Source organism: Hordeum vulgare, chromosome 7H (genome assembly GCF_904849725.1).
Source record: "Hordeum vulgare subsp. vulgare chromosome 7H, MorexV3_pseudomolecules_assembly, whole genome shotgun sequence".
NCBI classification, from domain to species: Eukaryota; Viridiplantae; Streptophyta; class Magnoliopsida; order Poales; family Poaceae; genus Hordeum; species Hordeum vulgare.
In genome coordinates, this window is record NC_058524.1 from 153,755,036 (window position 1) to 153,766,875 (window position 11,840).

General features: G+C 40.1%; 1 protein-coding gene across 2 annotated transcripts; it reads left to right on the forward strand.

Annotated features, from left to right (window-relative positions):
• Positions 1-1,553: 1,553 nt before the first annotated feature.
• LOC123407201 (serine/threonine-protein kinase BLUS1) lies at positions 1,554-11,491 on the forward strand. 2 transcript variants are annotated; one of them, XM_045100280.1, is made up of 21 exons: positions 1,554-1,852; positions 2,510-2,983; positions 3,816-4,070; positions 5,512-5,636; positions 5,753-5,797; positions 5,894-5,975; positions 6,068-6,136; positions 6,213-6,383; positions 6,457-6,522; positions 7,002-7,070; positions 7,208-7,348; positions 7,428-7,507; positions 7,946-8,215; positions 8,897-8,988; positions 9,185-9,267; positions 10,402-10,527; positions 10,599-10,641; positions 10,741-10,775; positions 10,893-10,954; positions 11,024-11,075; positions 11,201-11,491. In XM_045100280.1, the coding sequence occupies exons 2-21, from the start codon at positions 2,813-2,815 to the stop codon at positions 11,270-11,272; spliced, it is 2,109 nt and encodes a 702-aa protein (XP_044956215.1). In that variant the 5' UTR covers positions 1,554-1,852; positions 2,510-2,812; the 3' UTR covers positions 11,273-11,491. The 2 variants fall into 2 exon arrangements, with proteins under 2 accessions (XP_044956215.1, XP_044956216.1); XM_045100281.1 differs by having other exon boundaries at positions 7,431-7,507.
• Positions 11,492-11,840: the final 349 nt, after the last annotated feature.

Sequence of the window (11,840 nt, forward strand, 5' to 3'; positions counted from 1 at the left end):
ATTAAAAGTGTGTTCGTCCAGTTCTTATGTAGACTAGTTTTATTCTTCTATTATATGTGTGAGATCCAATTCATCGACCGTCGAAAGAACAAAATGATCTCCGACTATACGCGCTTGTAGAAAGCTAGCCACCGATGGAAAACATTTGGATCCATCCAATAGCAGCCAAAGGCACATACGTGAATGACAAGGAGGTGACCTCGGTTGTTGTGTCGTCGACATATACATCTTCCCTTCTTACAGTGACAGATGTGCCTAAGGTCTTGTCCGGTTAAACCTATATTGAAAAGTATTGAAGAGATTTGGAGAGTGCAGGGGATTTAATCCTCTACAATTCACTTTAATCCCCTCCAAATTTCTTGCCCCTAAAAGGATCAACAATACATAGGAAAAAGGTATTCGAGCCACATTCTTAGTGGAACACAATTAACAAACGTTTATCTACAAATGCAGAATTTCAGGTTAAAAAAATGTAGTTTTTCATATTTACAGGTTAGTTAGATTAGTCAAACATGTGATTTTTGCCTGGTTTATATAGAGCGGATTCTTTAGGTTCCGCCCATCCAAACAACCTCGGTCTAAAAAGATCAACAAACAATACAGGGGAAAAAGATATAGGAGCCACATTCTTATAGGCTGTTTGGTTCGAGGGAAGTTGAACTAGGAAATGGGAACTGAGAGTGTTGAAGACTAAAAATCACTTGTATGGTTAGGGATAAGGGAATTGACAAAGAAAAGGGAAGAGGAATTGAGGGGACCAACTCCCACTAATCTCTTCCCACGGAAGAGCTGGTAATTCAAGCACGGAATGGGAATTATCAAAGAAAAACAGTTTGTTCGTTGCGGCAAACAAGGGCGGGTCCAGTTTTGTACCTAAACAAATGTGTCATCATCATTTTCTGTTTACTTTGACTCACAGACCAAATGAAGGAAATTATTTTTCTGTTAAATTCCCACAAGCAATTCCCAACAGTCACCAGACGTGGGATTACTAATAGTTGCCTAATCCCCCAACAAACTCCCTTTTATAAACTTCCATCCCCATTCCTTCAAACTACCAAACAGGCTATTAGGCTATTAGTGAAACACAACTAACAAACGTTTCTCTACAAATGCAGAATTTCAGGTTTTTTAGAAATCTAGTTTTTCATATTTACAGGTTAGTCAGATTAGCCAAACATGTGATTTTTGCCTGGTTTATATAAAACGGATTCTTTGGGTTCCGCACATCCAAACAACCTCGTAGATTGTTGGTAGAAAAAAGAGAACCGTTTAGGAAAAAGAAAGCTCTCTGGATCCGAAAAATTAGAGAGAAGAAACTGTTTGAGCGTGTCGTTCTCCACCATATTTTGTTGCTGGAACCGTATCCCTTTTGCTCCGCCGGTACAGGCACCCGCCGTGCGCCGTCGACCACGAGCAACAGGGAATCAGGATCTTTGGCTACCGACCACATGCACATCGAAAACAAACCTACCCATTAAAATCAGTTTTTATTTTATTCCACGGGAAACCCCAGCCAAAATACGCCCCCGCCTATAGCAGCTGCCACAGAAAATCTCCAGCAAGACCACTACTCCACCTTCTCCTCCTCCCTCCCCCCCTTCGTCTTCCCCCGGCCCGTTACGCTCCCTACCCGCTCCTCCCAATCGCCGCCGACCTCCTCCTCCTCCTCCGCAGCAGTCGCCTCCTCCTCCGCCGTCCAGATCCGTCCTGCCGCGCGGCCGGCCACGAGCCCGGCTCCTAGATTCGCGAGCGCACCTCCCCCGCGAGATCCGGCACCGCCGTCTCGGCGCCGCAGCCCCTTTGTCCGGAGGCGATCCGCCCCTCGGACCACCGCCGTCGCGCCTTCCAGGTAAAGCTGCTGCTCTGGTTACCCTCTGTTCGGCCTCGTGGCCTCGCGGCGAAGCTTCCCGGCAGCTCGATCTTGGGGGTGGGCTGCGACCTGCGAAAAGACTGGGCAGGCTGTAGGGTTGGTAGCTGCTCCAACGCGGTCGATTGGTTATGGTAGCTTAGGGCGTAGTGATTCTGTTTGCTGCCAGCAGACAGGTGGTTGGCCGGATTGAATCCTCTTGCCCTTGCGGCCCAGCTAATCAGTGTCGCCACGCTACCATGAACTAAGCGCGGGCTAGCGATTTTGTTACGAGTTGAGGGGCCCGAGCTTGACAAGCTTTGCTTCAGCTTTGTGCGCCTCTCCTGAGCTAGACTCTGTCTGCTAGGGTATATATTTTCATGCTTGGTCCAGGCTGCCAATGCTGGACTCAACTTTCGGTTTCACCATGGTGCTATAATGCATGACTCCTGCCTCTACTAGAGCTGTTTGTGGACTTTGCTTTCCAGGTTTCAGTATGCTTTCTCGTGCGGTGTTGTCCACATTTGTTGGGTTTGGGCGTCTCTAAAATGGTCATTTTATGTTTGTGCTGTGTTGATCTTATACTCTGCAGCTAGCCTACATCCTCCATACGTGTGGTGTGTTCACAATGCTGAAGACTTCCTGTTCTTTGTTTTGCAGCTTATAATATTCTGCCAGACCTCTGCAGTGTACTTGCTGCGAGCCAGCTCGGGTGGCTTTGTGGTATCTGCTTCATTACCGCCTTAGCCTATATTTTCCATTGGACCGAAACCAAAGGACGTTTGGAATTGGCAATATGAACTAAAGAATCATACAACGTCCATGCATTCATCTACAGTCGTAACCATTCTGATGGTTATTCTTGGGCACACCTATATGGTGTTCTTGACACTGTCTTCTGTGCTCCAGTGCTATGCAAACTCTAAGATTGCTGCTGTTACTTGCGTCCTATAAGTTTGGACCATGGCGCATGCACCACGTAACAGGGGGTTTCCAACTGATCCCAAGGAATATAAGTTATATGAGGAAGTTGGAGAAGGAGTTAGTGCCACAGTTTACAGGGCTCTTTGTGTCCCGCTCAATACTTTTGTTGCCATCAAAGTTCTTGACCTTGAGAAATGCAGTAGTGACATGGTGAGTAGCTTGCAATTTATTGTGGTTTACAAAAAAATAGTTCAATTATATTTCATGACATTGCCTTGCCTCTCCATCCTTTTATTATAAATTGATTATTGTTTATGAACAACTACTTTACGTCAATCGTGTGACACAATCCATAATCCAAAGGCCTAGAAACATAAATGTCAAAATGTTAAAAGGCTCTAGTTGTCCTCTTGAGTATTAATGAGCGATGACATCATTTGGACTTGTGGATAGATCTTATTCTTTTTTGTGTTAGGTTTTTCCGTTTTTGATTGAGATCCTGTAATCCCAATGTGAAGGGTACTGTATATAACTACATATGTTACAAGATTACCAAAAATGTACACTTTGAGCACATAATAATGTGCACATTAGACTACTAGTGGGCCATCCTTCCTGGAATGCCTTGCAATTTTACCTTCCTCGTCCGGTTGCTAGCTATGCTATTATTTCAACAAATGTTGCCTCTCAAACAACTCCAATTTGTATTTTCTTTCATTAAACTATCTACTGTAGAATTGTGAACTGCATTCTTCAGTGTGGAATTTTTCTATGTTAAGCTAAAAGAAAAAAACCCAAATACAATCCTGTTTGTAGTCATGTTTCTAGTAATGCTATTGCTTGCACTTTTTTTTTGTTTGTGAATTGATTCCTTTTATGTTTGACAAGTGACGTATGTATAATTTTTCCTCCTTTAGACAATTACGTGCTTATTACTTCTTCATTATGAACATGCTAACTTCAACCTAATTATATGTACTTTCTATTTTGTTAGTTTTTTGTTTGCCTGTCTTTTTCACCTTTTGGAGTTATCATTCTTTAGGATGGAATAAGACGGGAAGTACAAACCATGAGTTTGATTAACCATCCGAATCTTCTTCGCGCATGCTGTTCATTTGCAAATGACCATCATCTTTGGGTTGTCATGCCTTTCATGGCTGCTGGATCTGCCCTGCACATTATAAAAACTAATTTCCCAGATGGGTTTGAGGAAGCAGTCATTGCCACACTTTTGCGGGAAGTTCTCAAAGCTCTTGTCTACCTACACTCTCAAGGGCATATTCACAGGGATGTAAAGGTATATTACTTCGGAGTTCTTTGAATCCATAATTATCCTCTGAAGCATCTAGCATAGCATAATTAAGTTTGATTTTTCTTTATCTGATATATTAAGAAATTAATTATAATCCACCTGTTCCGTTACTCGTTAGAGAAATACTTCATCTGTCCAGGTTTATTGGTCCTCATTGTATTTTGTGTCAAATTTTGACCATTGATTTTACTAACAAAAGATAAGTTGTATGTCACAACAATTATATTGTTGGATTTGTATTAGAAAGCTGTTCTAATGATACTATTTTTGTGGTATATAATTTATATTTTGCTAGTTAACTTTAAGGTCAAAATTTGAACCAAAATACGTGGTTACTAATGAACCCGGACGGAGGATGTACCTCTTTAGATATATTTCATTCATCATCCAGCACTGTTCCCCTTAATTGCAAACAACCTTATTAGTTGAATTTATTATAGCCTTGTATTGGATCTTGAACTATTCAGTTGTTACCTTTGCCTTGAGCCATGCACCGGTCTGTCTTTGAACGCTGGGTCAGACTACATGTCATCCCCCCAGAGGCCCAGACGGTGATGCACCCATGTTTACAGCTGATCCATTGTGGCTTGAGCCATGCACTGATCCGTCTTTGAATGCTTGGTCAGACTGCATGTCACCCCCCAGACGGTGATGCGCCCATGGTTACGGCTGCTCCACTGTGGCTTGCACATAACATTTTTGTTCTGAGAGGGAGACAAATATATTATCTTTGTCATGTATTGCTAGTAGAACAGTATGATGAGAGGAGTGAGAAGAATGGTGATGGCACCACCACAATTTTAATGCTGTTGAGGACATGGGAGGTTTCTATTTAGTGTTGTAAGGTGTTTGTGTAGAGAAGACAGTCTCTTATGGTATTCTCACCTAGCCCAGTGATGATTTTTCGCCTGGCGGGGATTCCCACGCATTGCTCAGGGTGACAAGGATTGTATGGTTGGATGTGTAAATCCTTGTTGTGCCTAGTAAATAGTTGCCGAGGCAACATCAGACAAATAAGGAAACACACACAAATAGCCAATATTTTGTTACAATCCTTGGCGTTTATTTGCTTTGCCAATCATTGGCTGTGCGAAATATGTGCTTGCTAATCTTGGGACTGCTCCAAATAGGGGTCAATTTTTTGTTGGTCTGCCCCCTCCTGCCACCCTGCCTGGGTTCACTTTGCCCAACGAGGCCAGTTTTTTGGTACTGGTTTTGTTCACCCCTGTTTTCACGTTATTGGTTTGTCATGTGGCATCTCTCCGTGTGAGTATATGGCTAGGGCAGTCAACGTTGTGCACGTTGTAATTACTTTTAACAGCTAGCAAATAGAAATGATAACATAAATGTTTAATTACTATATTTACATAGACCATTCTTAGTTTGCATGTTCTTAATTATGTTCGAAATTACTAATTCATTTCAGGCTGGAAATATCCTAATAGATACAAATGGAGATGTTAAGCTAGGAGACTTTGGAGTATCTGCCTGCATGTTTGACACAGGGAATAGACAACGAGCTAGAAATACTTTTGTTGGGACCCCTTGCTGGTAAGAAATATTTTGCATCTAGTGTCTTGTGAACATTTAGGTTTAGTGTCTCATATCCAATGTTCTCTGCTTATGTTTTTTATGTTAAAGCATACATGACCTCGTGTATTTTGCAGGATGGCTCCTGAAGTCATGCAACAACTGCATGGTTATGATTATAAGTAAGTCCATGTCTAGTAATTTTAAATCTGACTATTTAAGTGTCATAACTGATTAAGTTGTTTCTCCTTTTTTTGCAATCACAATTTACAAAACAGAGCTGATATCTGGTCCTTTGGGATAACGGCATTAGAACTAGCACATGGTCATGCTCCATTTTCGAAGTACCCTCCAATGAAGGTCAGCACTTGAGCATATCTGTTTTCCGTTAATTAGCCTCCTCCAAGTTACTTTGTTACAGAATGATAGCGGTGCATGATACTCCATTGTAGGTGTTGCTTATGACGTTGCAAAATGCACCACCAGGTCTAGACTACGAGAGGGACAAGCGATTTTCGAAGGTTTTTTTTTCTATTTACAGCGCTCTGTTTGTAGATATTTGATATTTTATATTGATCATGTTCATGTTATTTGCAGTATTTTAAGGACTTGGTTTCTACATGCTTAGTCAAGGATCCACAGAAGCGTCCTTCTTCAGAAAAGCTGTTGAAACATTCGTTTTTTAAGCAAGCACGATCAGCTGATTTTTTAGCAAAGAATATTGTTGAGGGACTTCCTCCACTGGGTGACCGCTTTAGGGCGTTGAAGGTGCAGAACAGTGTTTAACGGGGTGTCATGACATTGTTGTAACCAGCCTGAACTTTGTTTTACTCTTCTGTAGGCAAAAGAGGCTGATTTGCTTCTCAACAATAAGCTTGGTCCAGAGAGCAAGGAGCAGTTATCACAGGTTAGAGCTTGCTCTTTGGTTATGTGAAATCTTGCGTCTTCAGAATATGGAAATCAGTGCTCGTCTTCGCCACTATGTTTCATCAGATATGTCTTCGATTTTGTTTTTTTGTTAGATGGGTTATATTAAGTTGACTTGCGTTTGCCTCCTTCAGAGGAATGATTTTTTTTTTCTGTCGTTGCTGTTTTCCTGCATTATTTGATCTGATTATCTTAGATCGAAATTACTTGGCTTTTTAAGGGAGCTTTGTTCTGTTAATTAATTGGCAGTCTCTTTCTGGGGCCTTACTACAGAAATATTTTGCTATAGTTGGTTAGAACCTGGAATTTTGATGGTAGCAAGTACGTGGTCATAGTTCTCACATGTCTATGTTAGTCTGCTGGAGTACAAAAAATTCTTTGTTCTTTCTTAATTTTGATTTGAAGTATCAGTACAGGTTTTTCTATCTGTTCTTACTAATACAAGTATTTGCCTTTCAGAAAGAATACATAAGGGGTATCAGTGGCTGGAATTTTAATCTGGAGGACTTGAAAACCGCAGCTGCCCTTGTAAGAGCTCATTTTCCCCTTCTACTAGCTGTTGCGGGTTGGGCAATAATCAGCGCCCTCCCGCAAATTATCACACACAGACACAACACAATGTGAGAAACCTGTGTTCTCTAATCTTGAAATGTATTTATTGGCAGTTAGACAGTTCAAATGGCACATATAATTTTGATGGTGCCAACAACAAAGAGAGGGATGGGTTACAAGATGTTTATTATAATGAAGCAGAAAATATTTATCAGGAAAGGGTCAACCATGGTGCTTCTGCAAGGCATGAAGAGGTACCATGGTCATAATTATTGCTGTGACTTGTTAAAGTAGCCTAAAACTATTGTATCATTGCCTAATTCTTCTGATTAGCAGCATGAGATACAAGAGGTTGAAGATTTGGATGGAGATCTTGCCTCTTCTTTTCCAACCCGTCCCCTTGAGGCACTAAAGTAAGTTCTGGAGTTTGATCAGTCTGCTACATATATCCATCAAACAGAACAATCTTTTGATGTTATGAACAATGCTATAGTTTTATCTGCAATAATCTATTTAATAAACTGTGATGTTCGTGTTCTCAGAGTTCAGAATTTGTTGTCTTCTGAACCTCCAACTAAATTAGATTTACCAACAATATTGTGCAGTCAATTAGGTAGTCTCTTGTACCACATGAAATACATCTGGTGATGATGGAGTTAATGGTTCTACAAAGAAATAGAGAATCACTTGTAGTGCCTGAAGCTATAGTGTACATGGCTAGACGAGTTAATCCTACTGATCCATCCTTCTGAAACATATTTCAGATGATGAAATGTTTTGCATCTTTTGAGCTCTGTCCCTTAAAAAGCTAGTCAACTATGAAGGATTTTTCACTGACTATAGTGACACAGGTCTTGCTTTGATGTTGGTGATGCTGATGATCCGGACCCTGCTACTACGAATTCGCGGGTGCAACCAAGCATGGAATCTATATCGCCTGTGCAGCAGTTCCCAGAAATGGATCATAGTAGAAGTGACGATTGTAACGGTGAAAATCTGGAAAGAAGTGTTTCCGTACCCTCAAATTTGGGAAATAATGTATATCACAAGTTCTCAAGTGGTTCTTTAATCCCCGAGCACGTTCTTTCGCCTTACAGGAATGTTGGTGGTGATTCACAAAGGTAAACTATGTTGTTTCCTCTTTCTACATGCTAGTTACACTATTATCCTTGGGCCATTATTTCTTAATCTCAAATTGCGGAATAATGGGAATAGTACTATGGATTCCATTTTTAGCCCTTCAAGAAGTGCTAATCCACTGCTGCCACTATTCTAGCATTCTTCACTTTGCCAATGTGGTACTGAAATAGAGAAGAAATGTAAGGGCATTGTTCTTTTGGGAGAGGGAAACTTTCAAGCTCATGTGGGTCATAGACTTGTAGTTCCCAGATATTTTGTACGCAATCACCGTGATCTACCTGCCATCTTATTGTTAATGTGATTATATAACAAAAAATGAATTTAGCTGCCAATTGAATCAGTGCTCATTATAGCTTACCAAAGAAAACATGATTTTATTGGTAAGTAAATAAGACATGGGCATCATTGATGCCCTTTTAAAGGAAAACCTGTTAAAAATCAGCAAACCCAAAAATGAAGGAGGTTGGATGAGGGCGGACGAAAGGCTGTAAGTGAGAGAGAACCTTACATATTTTTTAAGTAGGAGATTTTGTTTTTTGCGGATCAAGTAGGAGATATTATAGTTTCCTATTCCTGTCCACATTTTTTACCCTTCTCCATGCATTTTTCTGTTGTCTCATGTGGCTATGTTGTGGTAACACTTCAATCTTTTTAAATGAAAGGAATGAATTTCACCAGAAAATTCCGAGCAGCAGAAATCGAAGTGGCCCTTTGTTTTTCCGTCAAATGAAGGACGCACGCCCACATCTATCTGGTAAGATGACCATGCCCTACTCTAGTAAGATGATCATGAGCTCTACAGCAGATCTTTCTTTGACTAGATTCACATAAAATGCGAGTCTCGTATGCATGATTTGGCAACCAAGGTTTCACGCTATTTTAATATTTTCGAAATTATTTGAGGTGACCATACTTCCTTGCATTTAACTTCACATGCCATGTTTGAACAGTTGCACCTGACGAGGCATCGGAAGGAAATGTTGTCCAGCGAAGGGGGCGTTTTCAGGTTACATCAGATAGTCCTGGTCAAAAGGTACCGAGTTATTTAGCGGAGAGGTTACTCGGAACTAGCACTGTTAATAGTTAATTGTATTTGATATTTGTCTTAATCATGAGTCAAAATGAACCTATGAAATGTCTTAGTAGAATTTACTTAGTAGTATATTAGTTAAAATGCAAACGCTCATGAATCATGATACAAGGACAAACATGTTCAAGTGTATTATGTACTCCCTCTGTTCCTAAATATAAGTCTTTTAAGAGATTCCACTATGAACTACATACGGATGTATATAGACATACTTTAGAGTGTGGATTCACTCATTTTGCTCCGTATCTAGTCGTTCGTAGTGGAATCTCTTAAAAGACTTGTACTCCCTCCGTCCAGAATTACTTGTCGCTAAAATGAAAAGAAATGGATGTATCTAGAACTAAAATACGTCTAGATACATCCATTTCTATGACAAGTAATTCCGTACGGAGGGAGTCTTTAGGAATGGAGTGATTCACCCCGCATATTAGATTTTTCTAAAGTCAAACTCTATAAACTTTCAACAGGTTCGTTGAGAAGTATATTAACATATGCGCCACCAAATCAATACCATTGGATTCATCATTGAATATATTTTCACATCATATATATTTGTTATTATTGTAAATGTTCATATTGTTTTCTACAAACTTGGTCAAACTTTATAAAGTTTGACTTCAGTCAAATTTAATATGGTAGTAAATAAAAACGGAGGGAGTACAATGTTTATGCCTCTACTAGTAGAAATCTGGGCCCTCATGTTTATCATGGAGAAGAACTTGTTTGGTCAGTTGATTTATGGTACCTCCAGATGGCAACAATGCATTGGTGGATGAAATTGTGTTGGCTTAATTTTGCACAGAATTAGGATCCTGAAGACTTAATTCTGAAGTAACCTAGAACATTTAATGCATGTCTCATGTTATTCTCATCGTTCCTTCAAATATAGTTCAACCATGGTCTCAGCTCTCCCCTAAAGGTTTGCTAGGCAGGGGTTGCTACAAAGGGAAAATTATGGTTTGGATTTCCAGAAAATACACCAGTCATTTGTTTCGTACAACTGTGCCCCTATTAATATTACCTTTTGAGCTTTTGATTGGGGCACAAATAATTTTTACTCTACTTGCCTACTCTTAGGCAGCTTCATCAGCTAGCAGCAACAGCAGGGCAAATTTACCAAGTGGAGTAACACGGCCAGCTTCCAACTCATCCACAATTCTCCCGACACTACAATTCTTGATGCAGCAAAATAGTATGCAGAAGGTATGTTTTTGCATCTATTGTTTCAAAACACAAAAAATGGTTAGCATATTTACAATCTGTTGAATTTACAGGAAGTGCTAAGTAGATTGATTTCTTCAATTGAGGAAACATCTGGTACGTGTATCATGAGAATTGTTTATGTTAAACTTCATTGACATAATTTGACCTGCATACTGATATTATTGGTTTCACAATGGAAATGTTTCCTGACAGATGCTTCCGATGCAAGTACAGTTGGTTCATCTCAGGTGTGTCCGATGGAGTGTCTTCCATATGTTTTTTGACATTTTACCTCAAGACATGTGAACTTTGAAGGTCAATTACTGTTTTGTGATTGTTTTAACAAAGTGCTTATATATGTTCAGTCATCTGGATCGCTTGCTAGAGAAAAGGGATTGGAGTCATATGTCGTCCAACTACAGCGAAGGTATACTACCGTTCTCTGAGTGGTCCTCCGTATTCAAGGACACTTGACTGAATTTGTGAAAATTTGCAGTGTCACAGAACTCGCTGAGGAAGTGCAGAGATTAAAGCTGAGAAATAATCAGGTAAATTGTCTTGACATTTGTTTGAGGGTTTGCATAGTTTAAACAAAGACAATCTTCCGCGGATGTTTGAAAATGAGTTGTTTAATTCTTTTTGCGAGTCTTGATTTCGTTCGTTTGCATGACAGCTTGAGCATCAGATCAATGGGTTGTCGAAAAAAGACGAAAGGTTGCGAAGAGAGCATAGTACGAAGCAATGATAATGATATATTTATTCCCTGTAGTCCCCGTTGTATAATTCAGCTCCCCAATTTTGAACCTGGTTAGCGAAATTAATTGTATTACGTTTCGGAATCAGGTAGGTGTATCAATTGTAATTGTAAGTATATTAGCGAGTTCATTCACATTATAGTATACATTTTTGATTTGTACAGCATGCTTTGTGTTATCGGTGAGGATTAGTTTCCCTCACTTGACTACTACTAGTGTCTCGATAGCAACCCTTTGTGAACTTGTTTATCCCCTTTCCATTCTTTTTAGCGTGGGAATGGTTGAACGTTTCTTTTTCTTGGTGTTGCAACAGTATGTTAAGAGCATCACCAATAGCAGGTAGCAGCCCTAAAATAGGGCACCATTTTTTTATAGGATTTAGGGGCAAAAAAACAGCCTCCAACAGCTGCCCTATAATGAAATTTTTGGCAATTTTTTTGGGCAGCCCAAAAGAAGCATTAAGTTCTGCAAATATACATCACTTAGGCGGCTGCGGCAAAACGGATTTGACTCGTGTGTGACCCACGAATAGTCTAGATTCATTCATGTCCTGATCAG

Bases quoted from the DNA above. Each gene is read 5' to 3' on its own strand.
- LOC123407201 (XM_045100280.1), top strand. From the start codon at position 2,813: ATGGCGCATGCACCACGTAACAGGGGGTTTCCAACTGATCCCAAGGAA. The intron at 7,349-7,427 runs GTACCATGGTCA...TCTTCTGATTAG, and splicing joins CTTCTGCAAGGCATGAAGAG to CAGCATGAGATACAAGAGGT. The intron at 9,268-10,401 runs GTACCGAGTTAT...GCCTACTCTTAG, and splicing joins CAGATAGTCCTGGTCAAAAG to GCAGCTTCATCAGCTAGCAG.